The sequence below is a fragment of the Mchenga conophoros genome, linkage group LG20 (assembly GCF_057382185.1).
Source record: "Mchenga conophoros isolate Kocher_MC1m ecotype Shallow Benthic linkage group LG20, M_conophoros_male_GT1.1, whole genome shotgun sequence".
Lineage (NCBI taxonomy): Eukaryota > Metazoa > Chordata > Actinopteri > Cichliformes > Cichlidae > Mchenga > Mchenga conophoros.
In genome coordinates this window covers 21,222,020-21,241,936 of record NC_140545.1, presented here as the reverse complement: position 1 = coordinate 21,241,936, position 19,917 = coordinate 21,222,020, and the positions used below count along the sequence as shown (strand labels likewise).

Below are 19,917 nucleotides of genomic sequence, written 5' to 3'. Positions count from 1 at the left end.
TAACAGGAACACTGACTTTAATGAAACTTCAGCACATATCAATAGATGGCTTCATATGTACAGTATTACCATTTGAATCATCCAACACAAATAAGGCATTTCAAGTTTTGGAAATGGTTTAACTGGTTTCACATGTTTTGGTGAATCAACAGGTTTTAGGGTAGCTGACATGTCACCAAATTTAATTGGTAAAGCAATTTAAGAGGTTATCAAAGGCATACACGTACCACACAAACAAATGGCAAAATGTATCAAGACACACAAGCAGTATTTGTAAAACATCTTCCTCATAATGCATTTGTTTCATCCTAACATATTATTCGTGAACTCATCAGACTTTGGCTCTTTTGTGGGTTAGAAGGGGGGAAGGTTCACCACCACCATAAATAGTTCATGTACACAATGAAGGACAAACAAATTATGTACAATGTTTTTCCTCTAATATTAAAAGGAGTAAAGAAAATCCTGAGGGCTGTCAGCTTCTGCACTTGCTCATCCCATGTCCTTTGATATATTCCTCTCCTGTTTGGTGCTTCGTAGTACACATCTGTCTTACTGATGTCTACGGAGGGACGTCAGATTCTCTCCAGATATTAATCCAAATGCACAGACAGTCTCGTTCTGTCTCAGAGTTGGAAAAAAAATGGGGAAAATGTATTCATTACAAGGTTATGATGAAGTTTCCTGCAGGCAGCTTTGAGCAGGAGCCTTGAGCAGAATGTGTTTTATGTATTCTACATCTTTTTACACTTTGATTTGAGAAGTGTCTGCATTTCTTCAAGCAACAATAGGTTCATTGTCTCTTGCGTTAATTGGTCCTACGACAGTGCTGAAATGAGAAAGAAAGACACATTTAGAGGGCTATATGCTAAGAGTTAATAGCACAGAAGAGAGCACAAAGTCTGTGTTTTGCTCTTTGCTCAGTTCAGAAGTTGGAACAGTTGGGAGAAATTAATTAGTAATCCAGTTTCCCAGTAAGCTGACCTGCAAATTATCCTCTGCACCTGAGGTCTTCACTTGCATCCCTTCTGCAAAATGCTAATATGTTGATGTTGTGTATGGCTGAGTGTTCTGACAAGAAAAATAAGGAAGGAATTAAGAGGTTAGACTCAGTTGTTAACAAGTCAATTTGCACTGAAAAGGAATCCTGCAAAGTTCAATGTTTTGCTGATGCCACAGACAGAGTCACTGAATGCTACACTTTTCTTCCACATTTCTGCTATAATATCATGAATCCTGCGGTCAAGAGAGGTTATCTTACCCTTGTGGTTTTGATCTTGTTCCCCGCATAACACATCCAGCCTGAGTTGTCAGGGAGCGTCTTACATTCCTCCCCCTCCAGGCAAGGCTCCATCTCACACCACCACTTCCCAATTACTATGGATGCTACAGGCAACAAAGACAAGAGAAATAACATAGTAGGCAAGTAAAAAGCCCCAAACTGAAAAAGCCTGAAAGCACAGCTTTGGTGGTTAGGAGATTTAAGGTGAAGTTGTCTAATTCTAATTATCTATATGTTACGTCAAAGCTATCGGTAAGTAATGTGGCTGTATTTGATAGCTCTATATGCTTTGGACAAACCGTTTTGGTGAAAAACTATTGCTTTACATTGTATATCCTTTAAAATGTGGCCTCTTTATTAGATGCAGTTATACATTAATACAGAGGCTGGAACTCAGGCTTTACATTGAGTGTAGGGATTGGTAGGTGTGACTGGGACTTGACTTTAATGCACACCATATCCCTGCCATCAGAAGAGAAAATTGCCTTAAATACAGGGTAAGTAGACAGTAAATGGTTTGCAATGTGTGACAGAGGAAAAGAATGTGTCAGAGCTGACATGGAGAGCACTCAAATATCCCTCAGTCTGCTCAGATATTGCAGTAATATTTGCAAAAGGGTTTAAGATAAAAGCTGCAGGTGAGAGGTTTCCTAAAGCCAATATGTGTTTTAGTTGTGTCAGACCCCGACACCAAATTCATTTCTTACAAAGCATTGAGCTTGTGTAGGAGACATTTGTCAAAGCATGTGTAAAACCTTCATGAAATATCCACAAGGTGCATATTTAATCAACGCCTATTTTGTCTGTGTCTCTTTGCCTTATTCTATTTTTTATTTCTGCACTCTTCCCTGAGGTGCGCTACATTTGGCAGATGTATTTGACTGTCTTGTGTCGGAGTAAAGCTTACCCCTGCAGAAACCTTCTGCTGTCTGTCAGCAACACAATTTGTATGTGGCGTTATCGCAGGTAATGTTAATCTTATTTGGGACAAAGCATTGCACGGGTGACTTCAGCCTTTTGAGAGATTTGCACAAATCTCTGTATCTTTACAAAACATATTTTGTATGTAAAACAGAACATGCTTGGTAGAATTCCAAGGGGGAAGCATCAAATTTCCCACGTGTGGGACTAATAAAGGTTATCTTATCTTATCTTATCTTATCCTATTCTTGCAAAGCAGTCACACACAGAATAAATACCATGCAATCATAGGACAGAATTAGTAAAGCCGATATTGTAGATTAACCTGATATTTTTTCTTCTTCTTTGGTTATAAAAATACTCACCGTCGACACATGAAGGCCTGTTTCTAGTGGTTCCAGCTACCTTCCCTGGCAGACAGGAACACTTGACCGTCTGTGACCGCTCCTCAATACGATTCTTATTACAGCATCTGTGAGCAGCAATTACCTCACATGTGCCCCCTTCTGATAAGAAAGAAAGAAAAAAAATGGGCTACATTTAGCCATTAAGTTGAGCTGCATTTGCATTCTAAACACTTAACTCATTTGTGGACATTTGCGGATTCACTGCTGGAAAGTTACTAATTTAGCTGAGCTCCGTGTTAACAATTATGAGGTTACTTGAGTAGTTTACACTAATCTTGCTGTTTGGAAGGAAATATTTCTGCTCACCTACATTTAACTGATGATTGTCGCTTGATTAATCAAAGAGACAATTATTAGGTTTTTAATCAACAGCTGTGTTTTCAAGCATGAAGTATTTTGGGGAGCAGTTTCTCCTGTGAAAGCAGACCCATTTTAAACCTAATGAAGGTCATTTTAAACATAGTTATTGACAAAACAGGTTTTCTAAAGATGCTATTTAGCTTTCTGAATGGAATGGCTTTTTCCCAAATATCACGATATTAATAATATCAGATTCACAGTGAATTTATTACATCTTTAGTTATGCTTTAGATAGTACATATAACCACATATGATAAGCTTATAAAATGCTTTGGATTGGCCAAGCTTGCTTCCATGTGACTCTTTATTAAAAGAGCGGTGTATGGGTCGGACCCCTTCTTATCTCTCAGATAACTATGATTTTAGTTTAGATATATAAAATGCTCATCTATCTATCTATCTATCTATCTATCTATCTATCTATCTATCTATCTATCTATCTATCTATCTATCTATCTATCTATCTATCTATCTGTGTGTGTGTGTGTGTGTGTGTGTGTGTGTGTGTGTGTGTGTGTGTGTTTATTAATAAACAACAACTGTCATATTTATGTTTCTGCTCATGATTTTGAATGCTTTAAAAATGTCCCTTAAGGTACTTGAAAATGATGTATCTTGTGTTTAATCTACAATGTCCATATTCATGAATTGTTTGTTTTTATGCAGCAAAATAACAGTAAAACATCACAGAAGTTTGCCGTAAACCAGAATAATCATTCCTGTGCTTTACAGTCTTTGAACAAGCGAAGCCCCTGCAGCTTGGCGAATGTGAAATGACGATGAAGAGATGTGTGAGAGCGGGCAGAAAAAAGACATCTATTAGCAGGAGGAGAGGCCTGCTTCAGGGTTATCATGAATATGAACACTGCATCCACCATGCAATTATCGCCAAACTACTGGCTTTGCCCTGAGGGATGTTAGAACTGGACGAAACGGACATGACCCACCTCGGCCTCTGGCCTCTCCCACCCACTGCGCTCAGACTCTCCAACATATGAGAGCTGTGCAGCAAAGGACCATCTGACAATTACACCCGTCAACATGACAGAAGATCAAGGAGGTTGCAGAGAGAAAGAGCAGTGAGAGGGGGAAAGTATCTGGTACACTGCCAGCAAAGCGATTTGAAGTAATGTTTGACAATGAGCTGTGGGTTTGTGAAATGTGTCATGGCTAGATTTGCATATATTGCTTCACTGCATTTGAATATTTTGGTTAGTGAGGTCCTCTTGATTCCTAGTAGTTTCTTCGAAGCCTTGGACACCATCTTAGCAGAAAACCCGATGTTGTTTGGTCATCGGACAAATCACTGCAATGAAACTAATGAAACTAACCATAAAGCAATCAAAAAAGATGGGGCTGTGTTAGTTGTGAGATGATTCAAAGACCTTTCTTTCACCTTTCTTTGAAACTTTTGCTATTGCATATAATCAGTGATTGAATATTTACTAAGTTGTTGTTAAAAAAAAAACAGCATACAATTAAGTAACACTCAACCAACTGTTTCATTTGTTTATCAAGAGAAAATAACAAATATTTGCTTGTTCTAGGCTCAAATGGTACACTGAACTGGTGAAGGGATATCTTTTCTCACTAATTAAGGCAAACAATGAGGACATGGTTCATTCTACAGTTTGACTACCATCTGACTGTTGTTGCAGCCATAAACCCTTCTTTCTTCTGGCATTTCCTGTCTATATTTCCTGTCTTCCTCTCATGCAGTCATAAAGGGAACAAAATGCTAAGAAATATATCTGCCCTGGTACTTTTTTAAGAGTAAAATAAATCTGTGTAATAAATATGGTTACCACTCTACTCACAGTACAGCAAAGCACTACCTATTGTCAGCACGTGTGCACATTCTCAATCTATTGATCACTATTGCACTCTAACTTTAAAATTCCTTTTCCTATATTTAATTGCATTATAATACCTTAAAACGCCAAATCGGGGCGACGTGGTGCTCACACTGAGCTCTGAAACTGAAATATGAAGAGGTCGCATGATAATTTTGGATCACTTCTAAATAAAGGAAGAAAAATGTGATTGTAGGGATTCAGTTTTTAAGTGGAAACTAAATTCATTCATAAGGCAGCTTAAATTTAAAAAAAGGAATAAGATCAATCTTGTGAGTCATCATCTAAGTTCCGGGGGGATTAACCAACACGGACCCAGGTGACCTACTGGGTAAAAATAGATCACTGAACTTCTCACTGTGATTCTCTAATTTTTACCTCATTGCATTAAGAGTCATCGTTATCTTTTCTAAGTGTGTAAAGCTTCAAAAAGTCAGATTGGTATAAACTTATTTGAAATTGATTCAGGATTCAGTATTTCTCCCGGGTTGATATTCAGCATATTTACAATCCCCGGTTGTGAATCTGCTCTTGCGGTAGCAGAAGCTAGTTGTGTTTATTAATAAACACAACTAGCTTCCCATTAAGGGACAAAATGAATAGTCAAATTTCAGACCATGGGAAGGATAGAATTAAAAAAGTTTGTCATTTTCTCGCTTCTTGCCAAGTCTGTGGAGCTTCTTTGGGTTATCATAACTCCAGGTTGTATATTTCAGAAAACATAAACAGCCTTTGGTTTAACTGAAAAATATCCAAATTCTGTAGCCAGTCTGAGCGAATATTGCCTGCTGCCTGATGCACTCAACAAAAGGGCATGTCTGCACAACGTTAATCGTGATGTACCAGTGGAAGCAGTGGGGCATCATTTGAAAACAACAGCCCACAGGGGTTTGTTCTTCTTAATGCATCTCCTTAATTGCATAAGACAGCCCCAGATTTCTTCTTTGATCTATTAAAAACACTATTCAACAGAATTAACTTGCATTGCTTGTTGCTACCAAGCACAGCAAAGAATAAGGATACTCTATTTTTGGAAATCATCACCTCCGAAGAATACATTAAAATCGAATAAAAATGCAAATCAGTGTGGTATTTCCAGCTGGCAGGTGTACTGGGTACCTTTAAACAAAAGCTAAGCTTACACTGATGAATGCTTTTCAACTTCACCCGTGGTTTCAGCCTGCAAGTACAACACGCTGCATGCTCCAAGACCCCATCATTGCATGATAAATATTGCAGAAGGAAACGAAGGATAACATGGATGGATATGAATGCTCTCTTCAGGTAAGGGCTGGAGTCATGCAAGGGTATAATTGTTTTCTGTATTTCCATTTCTCCTATTATCAGTCTTCCAAATGACAAATGGCTTTTGACAGTGTGTGTGTCTGCCAGTGTGTGTGCGTGCTCATGGTTGTATTGCCTCTACAAAAACATTTTGATTGACAGGGAACAAGGGTCACACAGAAATTGTCATTCATCAGGTCAGAGGTCACAAAGAAAAAGGGTCTCAACTGGAGCTGCCCTGATTTTGCTGCCATGCTCCCTGCTCCTGCCTCTTCATTACTCTGGGCCAGAAAACCTGTATAACCTGCACTCAACAGGGCACAACTCATTTTCAGGCTTGGAAGAGCTGGGGAAAAAATAATTCTGCTATATTGTGGTAAGATTTCTCTAGTGTTGCCTGGGAAGGTCTGTTCCTGGTGTTGTTTGGTTTCTTATGGCGATTTATTGCATATGCTGACCTTTGTTGATCTGTTATGAGAAATAAATCCTTGGAACAATGAACATGCTTTTGATTGTGTTTGACATTTTCTAATTCTACAGTTACAGATACAATGTAAATGATTAACGATGAACAGGACATCAATGATACTGAAGTATTTACCAAATTAAGCATTGAAATTAAAAAAAAAACATACGGAATCACACCAATTTTCTTCGAGCATATGAGATAAATGTTTACATTAATACTGGACTGTATTTAAGAATAACTACATTTACTCAAGAGAGCAAAATCTATGCAGCATAAGCTAAGATTTTACTTTTTCATCCTTTTAAGAGTCTAATTTGATCCTATATTTGCCAGAAATCAATTTACATCTTTCATTAGCTGCTGTATGCCTAAAAAATGAGAGCGCTGCTAAGCCTTAGAGTACATTAGATCAGAGCTGTTTTATCAGCAGAAATAACTTTTAAATTCTTCTCAGCTGTTTTTTTTAAAAAATTTCATATTAAAAGTACTAGTCATACTGTACACCTTTGTGCCTTCAGTGCAGCTAAAGGACCTGTCTTCTGTTGTCTTACTGCTTTATTGGTTGTGTTTGTGTTACACTTTTATCAGTCTATTACTTGATATTCAAAGCACTTTTAGAGCTTCTTCCCTATGACTTTATACATTTTCACATTTAGTTTAACATCTACAAGCCATAAAATTTGATCAAAGGGTCCAGGAGAGCTACAAATGGATCTAATGGTGAGATCATTACCTTAAGTACTATACAGAAATGCTTGTAGAAAAATAACTGAATTGTAGCTGCAGTGTTGGAAGAAATATTTATGTATTTTTCGCCCAAAAGCAACATACTGGTTTCCAAGGTCAAAAATGAATAGCATACCCTATAGCCAGCAATAATATACAATAGGTCTATCTGATGTGTTCTTATAATATCCTCATATGCAGCAGAAGTAAATCATTATCAACACTTTCCTGTCTCACCCAACTTTAGAGCTTCTCAACGTCAGAAAAATGATACCAAAAACTCATAAAAAAGGAGAAAGCAGAAAAGGTTGAGGACGATTCGTTCTGGATTCATCTGAACTCCATGATTTTCGAAGCACCTAAAGCTTGATATGTCTGCAAATCAAGATGTAACAGCGTGTTGATAGCTAATGTAAAATTAATTTAATACTGATTTTGTGAAACACAAAAAGCAGAAAACAAAACATTTCTCTAGCACTCTAAACAACTCCTCACAGAGGGTTCTGTGCAGAACAAGTTTACCACATGGAAAAGTGTCAAAACACTTAAATGTAATGCTATTATCTACACAAATGACAACACCTGGGATCCGCAGCGTCTCATCTGCTCAATGGACAGCAAGTGTCGTTCAGTCAATGCTCTCCGGCACAATGAGTCACGCTGGAAGCCAACAACACTGCATCGAAATTCGATGAGTTATGGACAGCAAGCCTGGTTGAAGGCAAATGCTGTCAAATCATGCGTGACATGAACGCGTAGCACCGATTCTGAATTTCTGTGGATCTGCGGTCCTGCCTGCCTAATGAATGTGAGCAGGGTTCATGTGGGACCAGTAAATGGTTCTTCAGACGTGATGAAACAGCTATTGCGCAGAGGAAAATGGTCAGTTTATCTCAATAGAAATGTCACTACGCAATAAGTATGCAATGGCTCGCTGTCTACTGTAATGAGCCCAGACTGTGGGGTTGTCTCTGGAGACACTGATAGCAAGTATACCCTCTGAATGACAACACTCCTCTGCCATCTGTTTCAGGCATTCAGAACTGTGTATACATGAAAAATGTTATACGTGTAATTCATATAGGGAGTCTGAACACCACGATTTAATGAACAGTGAATATAACCGAAAGGAAAGCACTGAAAGTAGTCACTGTTACACTCCATATACAAACCAAATGGAAAGCCTAAGGGACTCAATTTAGCAGATAACCAGTTTCTCTCCTGGGCTTTGGGTTCCATTGACTGGCAGCCGGTGGCACTCTGTGTACACCCTGCTTGCACAGTGCACAAGTGCCATGTGACAATATATCTTGATAACTGTGTGACATCTGAATAACTCCAAACAAGCTCAGAGCTGAGTCCATGTCACATGGAAGTCCCTGGAAAGTCCGTAGTTCCTGTGGTTAATTATTTTGTAGCTCAAAAGTCATTTATCAGAGACAGCGGGCCCTGATTTCCCAACCACAGAAGTCCACGTTTTAGAGCACCATGCCTGTCACCTATTAATGGGAAATGCATCCAAGGTGACCCTTAATAGGCTTCACTTTCTCTGTGCATGCTCTCTGTAGACATCCAAGCCAGCAGGGTACAGCAGTTCTGTTGCTGACAGGAAATGGGAGCGCCAGATTAGAGAATGTCAAATTAATGCAGATGGAAGACAGTGAGAGGCACAAAACATGTGACTGCATGGTGTCAAATTGAGTGTCTATTTTTTTCCCTGCCTTCTGCAAAAACATCTGAAATCCCTGCAGTACTGTTGTTATTCTAGACATAAATGCTGGGGTGAAAGTGAGTGACATATTGCTCGATACACTCCGAGACAAATTTGTTTTGAGTCTGGAGAAAATGCAGAGGAGTTGTTGCAGTGTAAATGAGATTTCAAACAACGCTCGAGTAAATTTGAGAATTGCAAATGTTTAAAGAATTAACAGAATTTGTCAACAGCTTTAGGTATTAATTGCTATCAATGCATATTTAGGTTGATCTTTTTTTTCTTCTTTAAAACACTTGCATGTTGTAAGTTTACAAACGTGTGCGCATGTGCTTGATAGAAAGGGGGTATCAACACTGCCATTTTCTACTCTGAAAAGGCACTGTCCATGACAAATAAAAGTACAGATATTCATGAAATATGCCCGGTGGTTTTGACAGCATGTCACGCAAGAAGGCCGTTAGATTGGTCTTGTGCAGTGGGCCAGACATGGGTGATACTTTATTGAAATGCCAAATGACTACTCACAGTGCAGAGTGTGCTTTTGTTTTAAGATGCATGAAAACTGCATGTAACAAAAGAAGCAGTGAGTAGTGGAGAATGGGTTTCTCATTTGCATCTGAGCCTCAAAGTCTGTCGTCTCGTGTTGTCACATACAAGACGGGACCGGGACACTGGCGACACCGTGGTCCTGATCAAGGATATTCCGTGCTACTTTGACTCTTCAGTGAGTTGGTCCCACACATGAAAAAGGCCAGTGGTTATGTGTTTTTTATGGTGTGGCATGTTGAGCATGACAGCAAAGTACAGCAATCACACAGCAGCTTTCATGTCCATTAAACACACATAAAACAGGCTATGCTGTTGTTGCACACGATTACTGCAGAGTTCTCGGAAAAGGAGCGCACAGCAAAGAATGCATTGTAAAAATTTGTCTTCTGTCAGTGTGATGTCATTCATTTTTAAATGTCAAGCTGTTCCTGTCCTTCTATCTAGCTTTTTTTTTTCTCTAACTCGCAAATGTCCAGAACTGGTATTTCATATTTTTAGATCGCTTGCTCAGATGAAAGAGTTGCATTCAGCAAGAAGAAAAGCAAGGAGAGATAGAGCCAAAGCAGAGAGCCTTTAGAGAATGGCTGTTCGCCTCTGATGTGACTGCTGGCTGGCCCTCTCACTGCCAACCAGACAATCCACCCTGGGTGCCGATGTGGTAGCAGCATGTAAACTGTGTAACATGAGTAATGAAAAGATTAAATGACCTTTCCTGACTGTTCTCTCAAGAGACAGTGGCGATTATTATGTAGGAGTGCCGATAAGGGGAGAAATATGGCAGATATTATCTTTGCTGGCCGCCCGTGCCAAAGGATCAACATTTTAAACACATCTTCCTGCCATTAAGGATGATATAGGACATTTGTTTTGTATATTGAAACATTTTAAATGCATGCATAACATGCTTTAAATTAGACATTGTAGATGTATTCACTTCACTGACTGCCTCATAAAGTTCTTGTTAATTTGCTCGATACTGGACCAGATTTTAATGTAGACCCTTAAAAAGCACTGTCTTTTTATTGTAATTTAATTTCTTCTGGTGATGCATGACTTGAAATGTCTCATTTAGTCTCTCCGTCATGTTCTTTATATTTGACAAAAACATAATATCCCCACTTTCGTCCCCCATTTTCACACATGCATTATCCAGTCTCTGCAGGAAAGGTAATTGGATCTGTGGTGTAAATATGCCAGAAGACTTATAGCACACCAAGGAGATATTAGGAGCAGAAAAAAAAAAAAATAAAATCTGCATGAGAGCCTGATAAACCCAATATTAATTACTTTGCTTATTCCTAATACTACCCTCCCCCTTGGAACCAATTAGCAAGTTGAGATGCTTCTTTTCAGTTTAATGAGGTCTAAGTAATGATAATGAATTTCATATTCCTGCCAAGCATTTAAAATAGGCTACCACAAAGGCAATGCCATGTGAAATGATCTCTCAAGCATAATTCCCAGTCTGCAAGAAGTATTTCCTTCATTGAAAAAATCAAAAATGTGGAAATGAGGTCCCATTTTTAACACTACAAATACAGAGCATGAATTAATAGAAGTAATATTTCTTCACCACGATGCTGTTTGGGTACCACAGGGGTGTTAGTTAAAAGAGACTCTGAATCTGCAGTCTCAGTTTTAGCGAGATTACTTTTTTCAACTCGATCATAAAATCCCCAGCATCCAAATTCCACAGCAGCTGGCCAACAGTGAAGTGACAAAATCATCTAAGGAGCAAGACGAGCATGAGGTCTGCCACACCTCAAAATCCTTTGCAAAGAGAAAAAAAAAACCAGGCTTTGTGACAAGGTCTACATCTACACACCCACAATGTGGCTAAGCTGGAAAACTAGTCACCAGGGTAGAATTTTACATTGGCAGAGAGTGCATTCGCCCAAGCAATCCTCAGCACACAAGAGACACGAAGGTCTGAACTTGCTGATATAATGTTTACAAACTCTGGGGGCGAGAGCTATCACTAATTCACTGGTAGTTTTTGATTCCTGGGGAAAATGTTGAATTAAAGTGAACGAGTGCTCACACATGAACACTTGTGCAACCACTGACATCAGCAATTACAGTGAAGTGCCGTGATGGTGGGATCCTTTCCAATGTGAAGGCTTGTTTTGATTCACTGACATAGGAACAAAGGATAAAAAGGCAGAATTGATTTTTTCATGTCATTAATAATGAGGAATTTGAAGTGCTGTCACGGTGCCTGGCAAAACATTTACTGTAGTCTATTATCCTGTAACTCAATGGGCTTACGGGCCTCTAAAAGGGGGCGACATTTTTGGCTAAAAACAACACAGAGCCCATCTATGTGGCTGCAAAGTGGTACTCGCTTTCCTCTTATCATCTTATTAAAATAATGGTTCCAGAGAATACAGGTTCACAGCCGCAAATTCAAAACCAAGATATGAAAAAGAAAACAAAGAGAAGCTAAACAACTAACAGGAAGCACAAAAATGAGCAAAACAACAACCAACATACACAAGAAGAGGCACAAAGTAAAAACCAAGATATAAATAGAATACAAAATGAAATGCAGTAATGTTATTTTTTCAGTTTGGGCGTCTTGCCCTTGGGAGTTCTGGGGGCATGTTTGTCTCCAGGGTGCCACTAGCTCTTATCTATTCTGTGACTCTGGGGTATCCAGGGTTAGAGATAGCAGATAGTTATTCTTTTAGTTTCTTATTTAAATATCTAAAGCTGAAAAAAAGAGAAACATATCTAAAGCTAGTTATTTTTGTTTCCAAGCAATTTAAATATTATTCATGTGAAGTTTATTATTCCCTCTAATAAATGCATTTCTTTATCTTTGTAAGTCACCCAGCACCACGAAACAACTCTATTCCAACATTTGTAAAATCATGCTGTGGTCTAAAGCAGATGTACAATTTAGTGTAATAAAACTTTGATACTAATTACTCCCAACATCATCATCATCCATTAATTGATGTGAAACTTTAATTGTTTGCATAAACTCATTTAAGAAGCAACTAATTTATTTTCAGACACAGATAAACTTGCTCCATAACTTTCCCGAACCGTGTTTATTATTAGCAAAAACACTCATTCGGTTTGCTGTTTTCACACAACACAAAGGACGATGTCTGTAGAAGCCGAGTTTTGTTTTGGACTATTTCTGGATTAAAGCAAACTGAGCACTTTTATCAGGATTCGGGGTTTCAGAGTCAACTATCCTTGAGCTATGTCAGCTGTCATAGCAACATATTTAGAAAACTGCTGCTAACTACAAACAAATCCAGGGTCTAACAATCTAGCTGATGACCCCAAGAGGATGCACTGCTTCTTATACCCAGCAGAGACAAATTTGTTTGAAACAATCCAATAATAATGTCATTCGGAGGCAAAACGTGTTCTGCTATTCTAAGCAGTTATTAAACAGTAGGCTTTCTTAGCAGAGCTAATGTCTTACAGAAGCAATTGGCCACGGGCCACAGCTCGTATACGCAAAGTTCTAACATAAATGTACAAATTTTAGGAGTAACAATGCATTCTGTTTGTTCCTCAGGAGCTTCTTTGGCTTAGTGCAAAAACTATTTACATGCAAGCTTTCAAGTAGGAGTTTAAGCCATAAGCATTTGGCATTTTGTTTCTTAGTGATGGATTGAACTGAATTGTTAGGTGAACTCTGTTTTACATCACTAAACACAGACTTTAGAGCAGTGGTTCCCAAAGTGGGGTGCACTCTGAAGGACAGAAGAATGCTATAAAGTGTATAGACTATATTATAGACGATGCATTTCTAATAGTTGTATTTTATGTTACTTTTTTAAACACATCAAAAATTCGCAGCTGCCTGTTGTCAGTTTGGAGGTGTGACCATAACACAGTAAAGGGGCTTCCTTGAGCGAGGGTACACACAGTCATCTTTAGTGACAGCCTAAATGAGACCGAAGCACCTCTTTATTGAGAATCTGTTGATATGACTGGACGCTGTGTTTCATCGGACTTCTCTGATTAACTGCATCTTTGTAGGTAAACAGAGACAAACTACAGATGGATTTTGTATTCCAAGTCACAATTTACGTCTACAGACATGCTTTTTTTTAAGGAAAAAGAAAGCATAAACCACATTTATCATACATCTTTTCATTCTCAGCTGTTTTCCCATTTTAACCCACCGTGATCAATCTTAGAATCAGGGAGTCTATGGCCTTCAAATGTTTAAATCAAATTTCCAAGGGTATACTTTGGCTTCAAGGATATTTACATAATGTCCACTTTGCTTAAAACATGCAGTATATGCTCCAATAGACTTTAGAGTGCCTTGAGGGTCTTGAGGTATGCAAGAGTGTGTTTTCTTGTTTTGGCTCGTTCTGGGTCACTGATATTATGAATTAAGGCAGACATAAGGATGAATAAGTTTACTTAGGTCACTTTTCTGTCACATGTAGTAGGGAATGATGGGAATGAAAGACTTTTACGTTGGGATGGAGGTTTTTAATGGCAGCAGATCTAAAAAAGCAAGACATTGAGGTAACCGCAGATGATGAGGATTATATTTATTTGTGTCTGATGATCAATGAGATATGACTTTGACAGTGCTATCTCTCAGATAATGAGGTTCACGGCAAAATAGCAGGCTGCTGCCAGCAATGTAATGACCTCAAGATGTGACAGATTTGCAATTACTGTTCTGACTCATGAATGAGTGCTATTAGGCTGTTACAGTGGCCTATTTGTAATAGGTTATGTACATAAACATGGCATATAATGCACAGTGTTAAAATACATCAATAAGTTCTTAAAATGTAGAATGTTTTTGTAAAGAAACTGAAGGACATTTTTAAAATAAGGTCATTATTCATTAGTATCATGTTCTGAAAAGTTCGTTTAATTTCTACTTTAATTTGTTACAGTTCTCTAAAGGCCCGGAAGAGAAAATTTAACACTGCAGCCTTTATCAGGAGGATAAACTTTGTGAGCCATTAACACCTGTGTTATTAATACTTGGGAAAATTTGGCTTCGATAAGAAATAGCCGGTGAAGTCATGAGAGAGAAAGAGAGAGAGAGAGAAGCCTGGCAAATTAATTAAGCTGTGGGCCACAGAAATTCATTTTGCATATAAGCGTTGTGACCACAAACCATAGCCCGGCACAGAATTGGCAGAAAGACTTCAATTAAACATGCTGTTTAAACAAATATCCACAAGCTTAGAGGAGTACTCTCTTATGAATAATTCATAGGCTAAAAGATAAATGGGAAATACTAGAATATGTAAAACCTATTTGTAGCTGTGAGCATACAGTAATAATTAGGCCACTGATTGTCCTCAGATTCATTTACTTAAGAATATATTTTTCTTTCAGGGCTAACCAAGGAAATTACATGAATACTTTCTAAAATATGATGGCTGAACAAGCTTTGCCTCAGCTTTCAGCAGAGCCATTAAAGCGGGAAATCTTTTTAGCAGGCGGTAGAAGAAGTTTCTGGTGTTTCACAGAGTGGCCGATGGTCTTTCAGTATAACAGTAACATGTGTAACAGCATCAGGACAAAGTGAGTTTGCCGAGTTCCAGATGTGGCGAAGCCTCGGGCTGAGGCTGCACGCCACTTCCCATTGGCACTGCAGCAGAGCAGCGATGACACTAGTGAGAGCGTGGTTGAGAGGAGGTCTAGGGGAGGGGAGGAGGAAGATGTATGTCAAAATAATGTGCCTCCAGGATGCCTTATATAAGGCTATTAAATTGTCAGTGTCTAAAACAGTGCATAGTGGATACAACCTTTGTTTGTGACATGTTTGTTTCATTGTGAGCTTTGCCAGCGAGTGGTTTCTTTTGTTGAGGCACACAGAAAAAAGTCCTGATCCTCTAGTCCCCACTAAAGCTGCAGAATGGGAGACATGAGGGATTTATGTGGTATTTTCACTCTAGGAAAAAAAGGAGAAACTATATTTTCACTCCATATATTAGAAGAGAAGATATTTAAGCTGCTTAACACTGAAATTTCATCGATGTTTGAAGGAGCCATCTTAAAGAGGAAGAAGGGTAACTTTGCAAGAGTGCAACATGTAGCATGCGTGACTTAAATATGAGCAGATTTTAACATGCAAGTGAGCTCCTTCTGCTTGTATCCCCAGTTCTGCTGCTTTGCATATCTTCTCTTTGTATGCATGTTCACTCACAGCCAAATGTTTTACAGTAACCACAAGATAAGAGATTATCTGCACGGCGTTGAGATTCAGTGACCTTTCAGTTATGAACAGTTTGACCCTGCCGAGCCAAATGTTGGTGGGAGTAAGTTCACGAGAGAGCAAGGCCACCTCAGGCAGCCACTATCTACTGTTTGTTGTAGTTTTTGCTAACACCTCCACATGATGCACTGCATCACCAATGGCACTATTTCTTCCCCTGAATGTAGACTGCTGCTCAAAAAATTCAACACACCTTTGTTCCCTCTGAACTGAAGCATGTATTTTGATCTTTAACAAATATCACACAACATCTGAGGTGCAAAAGTGTAAATAGCCATACCTGCACAGGATTTTTTAAATGTATTTTTAGTATCTTAGCTTACATTTTAAAATCATTGCCAAGTTATGGGGGTTATTTTTTTGTTTGGTTGTTTGTTTACCAGGTCAGAGTTTTAGACAGAAAAAAAAATTGTCCATCTGCGATTCCTCTCGTTTCCTCTGGATATGTTCAGGGTCAAGAAATACACAACCCCAAATAAAAAGCAACATCTCTGACCAGGCCTTTACGGATGCAAGACAAACACAATCTGTTCTCTTTTGTGCACTGTTCATGCTCTTTGCACCAAATAAATACAGCACCTCATGAATCATACCGCAGAGAGCAACCCTGCCTGTACCAGGAAGGCGGAGAATAGCCCTAAGCATATCTGAGAGAGTGGCAGGCAGCAATCTGTAAGTAGAGCTGTAGGGTGGAAAGCAGGCCACCTTGTTCGATTCACTGAGCACACACAGGCACCTAGTCAAGGGTCATCTAGCTAATGGACTTCTGGACACACATTCTTTGCAATAAGGCTGCCAATATGTCAGTGGATGAACAGGACAGGTGCTTCCACAATGTCAAAAAGAAATTATTATTGAAAACACATCTGGAGTGTGAGACACAGTGCTGATAATAAATCTCTCAGATGCCTGTTCACACAGCAGCCGATAATTCATCAACAGTTTCAATATGTTTAAGAGATATAAAGAGCAGGTCACAATTAGCTGATTCCAAAACCACTACACATGAATGATTTGATATACGTCCGGGTAGATCTAAATTCCTATTGGCAAGGACACAACTGATCTCTTGCCCTCTGTAATCTTGATTTCCTCTGGTAATACCAGTCACCGTGAACTCGTGGCATTTTGCTGCCTTTAATGATTGGCCCAGTGGTCTGTAGCCAATGGCCTTCTTGCCACCAATTCATGACCCGTCAACCCCAATCCTCCCACCAATCCAACAGGCACACAACACAGCACAGAACAAATGTTCGAGTGTCAGAATCAATCCAGACAGGCATCCCATCCTCCTCTCATAAAACTGGCATCTCATTTGTGCGGAAGTGAGGTCTATGGAAAAATGGAATGACAGGACATTTTCCCTGTTAGTAAGACGGGGACCTGAAGGATTCAAATTGTTTCTTTTCTCCAAAAAAGGACCCGAACGCACAGTTGAAATATTAATTCAATTTCCTTTTGTTGATATGAGACCACCTATGAGAAGATATCCCATTTGCCTGTGTTTTTCCCCTCTTCTTTTATATATTTTTCTACGTCTCCAATTCACATGCACACACCTGAGTGATGAAATGGAGGTGTTGGAACGGGAAGTCTTCTGACTCACAATATTGAGACTGTTAAAAAGACTTCTTGCTGATATGCTTGAGGTGCACCAGCGCATAGAGGAAATAACAGACACTCAGGACCTGCACATTCATACAGCTACTTCTCCCTTTGAAGTTCTGACAGCATTGAGCTTCCTCTTCTCTGTTGAATTCAGAGATCATAATTATTTACCATAACCAGGGCTCACGTCCGCCTGATGAAAACAAAAGTCCGACCGCAATGCTTCACTCATATTCCATTCAGTGCAATTTCACAGTCAACACAATCGCACAGATCAAATTGAGGGGGAGCAGTGTAGCATGAATATCAACCGTAATAGCTGAAGAAGGAAAAAGCAAAGGCATTCATTGTTTATCTGTGTGATCTTCAGTAGAAGTTCTCAAGCTATGTGGTGCAAATCTTAATGAAAGTCAGCCCCTGTGCAATCTGCCTGCTAAATAATTTGTTAATCACTAATATATTAATGAAATAAAGACTGAAATAAAGTGGGCTAATATTTTCTCTTAGGAATCTAATTAAACACTTAAGCAGCCAAACCCAGCATACAGTAGCAGTACTCAAGAGGCAATGGAAATAAATGGAGATGATTCAGAATGTATTTTTTGCAGCCATTTCTATGCTGTATGTGTCATGTCAAATAAGAAAGAAAGTACAAAAAGACTCACCAATCATATGAATTGTGGTCCGCCCAGGCCTTGTCCCAGGATGCTGTTGGATGGTGTCGTAGAAAGTGGCCTGACACAGCTGGATGGCAGTCACACTGACCCAGAGGCACAGGCAGAGCAGCCAGGACATGACAGGACACATCTGCTGAGGACCAGTAGAGCTGGAATCAACCCATAATGCATTATGTCTCAACCTCTGACCTCACTCTCCCTCACCTCCACTTCTGCCCCATCCCCTGTGCATGCACACTTCTGGAGTCTTGAGCAAAAATGAATACATTTCAATTTTCTTTTAAGCACTTTTGTCGGTAATTTGACCTCAACGCCCCTCAGTGGAGATTTTTAGTCATCAGAATTTATCATTAACATGATTATATAAGTATGAGTTCTTCACCATTTCATCTTCCTACTTTGCCCTGTCTTGTCCCTGAGCCACAACACTGCAAATGTGGAGTGATCCCTGGGGACTTTTTCCCATGCAGCAGAGATTTCCCCTGACAGGCTGACTCCCTTCAACTCCTGAGTTGTGCTCCTGCCTCAAAACCAAAATCAAACTTAAAGAAAGATAAGATTTTGCAAGCAGCTGGCTGCCGTGGCTTTTCTGTATCTGTCACAGTAATATGACAGTGACGTGGTGGTAATAGGAATCAAAAGGCTTGTAACGTCTCACCACGCTGTTTAGATAAGAAAAAAAAAGGAAAATATAGAATTCACGGCGAGGAATGCATCTGGTCATATCAAAATGGAAAAGGAAAAAATATTTTTCTAAAAACATTCCTTCCCTGAAATTCATTCATATCAGGATTTATTTATTAGGTTTTACATTTTAATCTAATTTATATATTTCAATGACAAGCCCTAAAAAAAACTTTTATCAAATCATAAGTAAGAAAAAATCTCATTGGTAGTCCTGGGTTGTCTTTTCTGTCTTTTTATTTATTGATATTGGTTTTGTAAATGTTAAACTGGAATAAAATAGATAATTAGCTAAACAGACAGTGCAATTTTAAGCAAAATCAGTATCATAAAATAAGATCAAATGTATTTAGATTTTCTCAACGCTGTATCAGAGAGTCCAGTTATTCTTTATGAATGCATATTTCACAGTTTCCATTCTTTTTCTTCAAAGACTGATACAAAACCTGAACATCTTAACAACGACAGAAATTAGGTTTCACTCAGAGAAGAACAAAAGATTACCTTACCTGAGCAACCCAAAAAATGAGTGTATAAATATCTCAACAGAATGGCATAAATCCATCCATAATTCTGCTCATGTTGATCCCATCCAATAACTGTGGATTTGGCTCAAGCAGGGAACTCCGCTGACTCTGTCTCCCTGCTCCACACTTTGATAGCAACAGTCCGGTGTTTCACGAATGACCGTCAAGCCAGAGTCAGGAAATAGATTTACAGCTGTTTCAATTCCACCTTTGAATTATCACTGCTTCCCCTTAAAGAGCTGCTCCCAGTGACACTGAATTCATTTGCCCCTTCGCATTTATAGGCACGTGCAGAGTGCTCCTTGATTAACTGTAGTGGAATCTCTTCTTTCCCCGTCTGCATCCTTCCAGTGAGAGGCAGCCTCTGAACAGCAGCGCTCGCTGAGTCCCTCCTCAGCGAACACTGAGAGACAAATGTTCACGTACAGCTTGGCTGAGTGTAAAGAGTGTATCACATGTCTTAAAGCCAGACTGCCTCTGGATTAGATGGCATAGTGGGATTCCATCTAAACAGATGCTTCTAACAAATGCAAATAAGGGAAACTGGTATCACTCATGTAGCTGTGACCACGGGATTAGCAATTATTTACATTTAGAATGCATTTATTTTTCATCCGAGGCAACAGTTCATTT

General features: G+C 39.1%; 1 protein-coding gene across 3 annotated transcripts; it reads right to left on the bottom strand.

Moving 5' to 3' along the window:
- On the bottom strand, positions 1-19,675 carry LOC146550736 (chemokine-like protein TAFA-1). Of its 3 annotated transcripts, none has more exons than XM_085260622.1 (6): positions 19,267-19,675; positions 18,062-18,222; positions 2,569-2,709; positions 1,262-1,386; positions 985-1,071; positions 1-829 (listed from the first exon to the last, which is right to left on the bottom strand). In XM_085260622.1, the coding sequence occupies exons 1-5, from the start codon at positions 19,320-19,322 to the stop codon at positions 1,039-1,041; spliced, it is 516 nt and encodes a 171-aa protein (XP_085116748.1). In that variant the 5' UTR covers positions 19,323-19,675; the 3' UTR covers positions 1-829; positions 985-1,038. The 3 variants fall into 3 exon arrangements, with proteins under 3 accessions (XP_085116748.1, XP_085116750.1, XP_085116749.1); XM_085260624.1 differs by having other exon boundaries at positions 18,062-18,206; XM_085260623.1 differs by having other exon boundaries at positions 18,062-18,203.
- Between the last annotated feature and the right edge of the window lie 242 nt (positions 19,676-19,917).

Coding starts and splice junctions, on each gene's coding strand:
- LOC146550736 (XM_085260622.1), bottom strand. CDS start 19,322: ATGGATTTATGCCATTCTGTTGAGATATTTATACACTCATTTTTTGGG. Junction 1,387..2,568: donor CAGGCCTTCATGTGTCGACG/GTGAGTATTTTT, acceptor TGTTGCCTGTAG/CATCCATAGTAATTGGGAAG. Junction 1,072..1,261: donor ACAAGATCAAAACCACAAGG/GTAAGATAACCT, acceptor TTTTCTTGTCAG/AACACTCAGCCATACACAAC.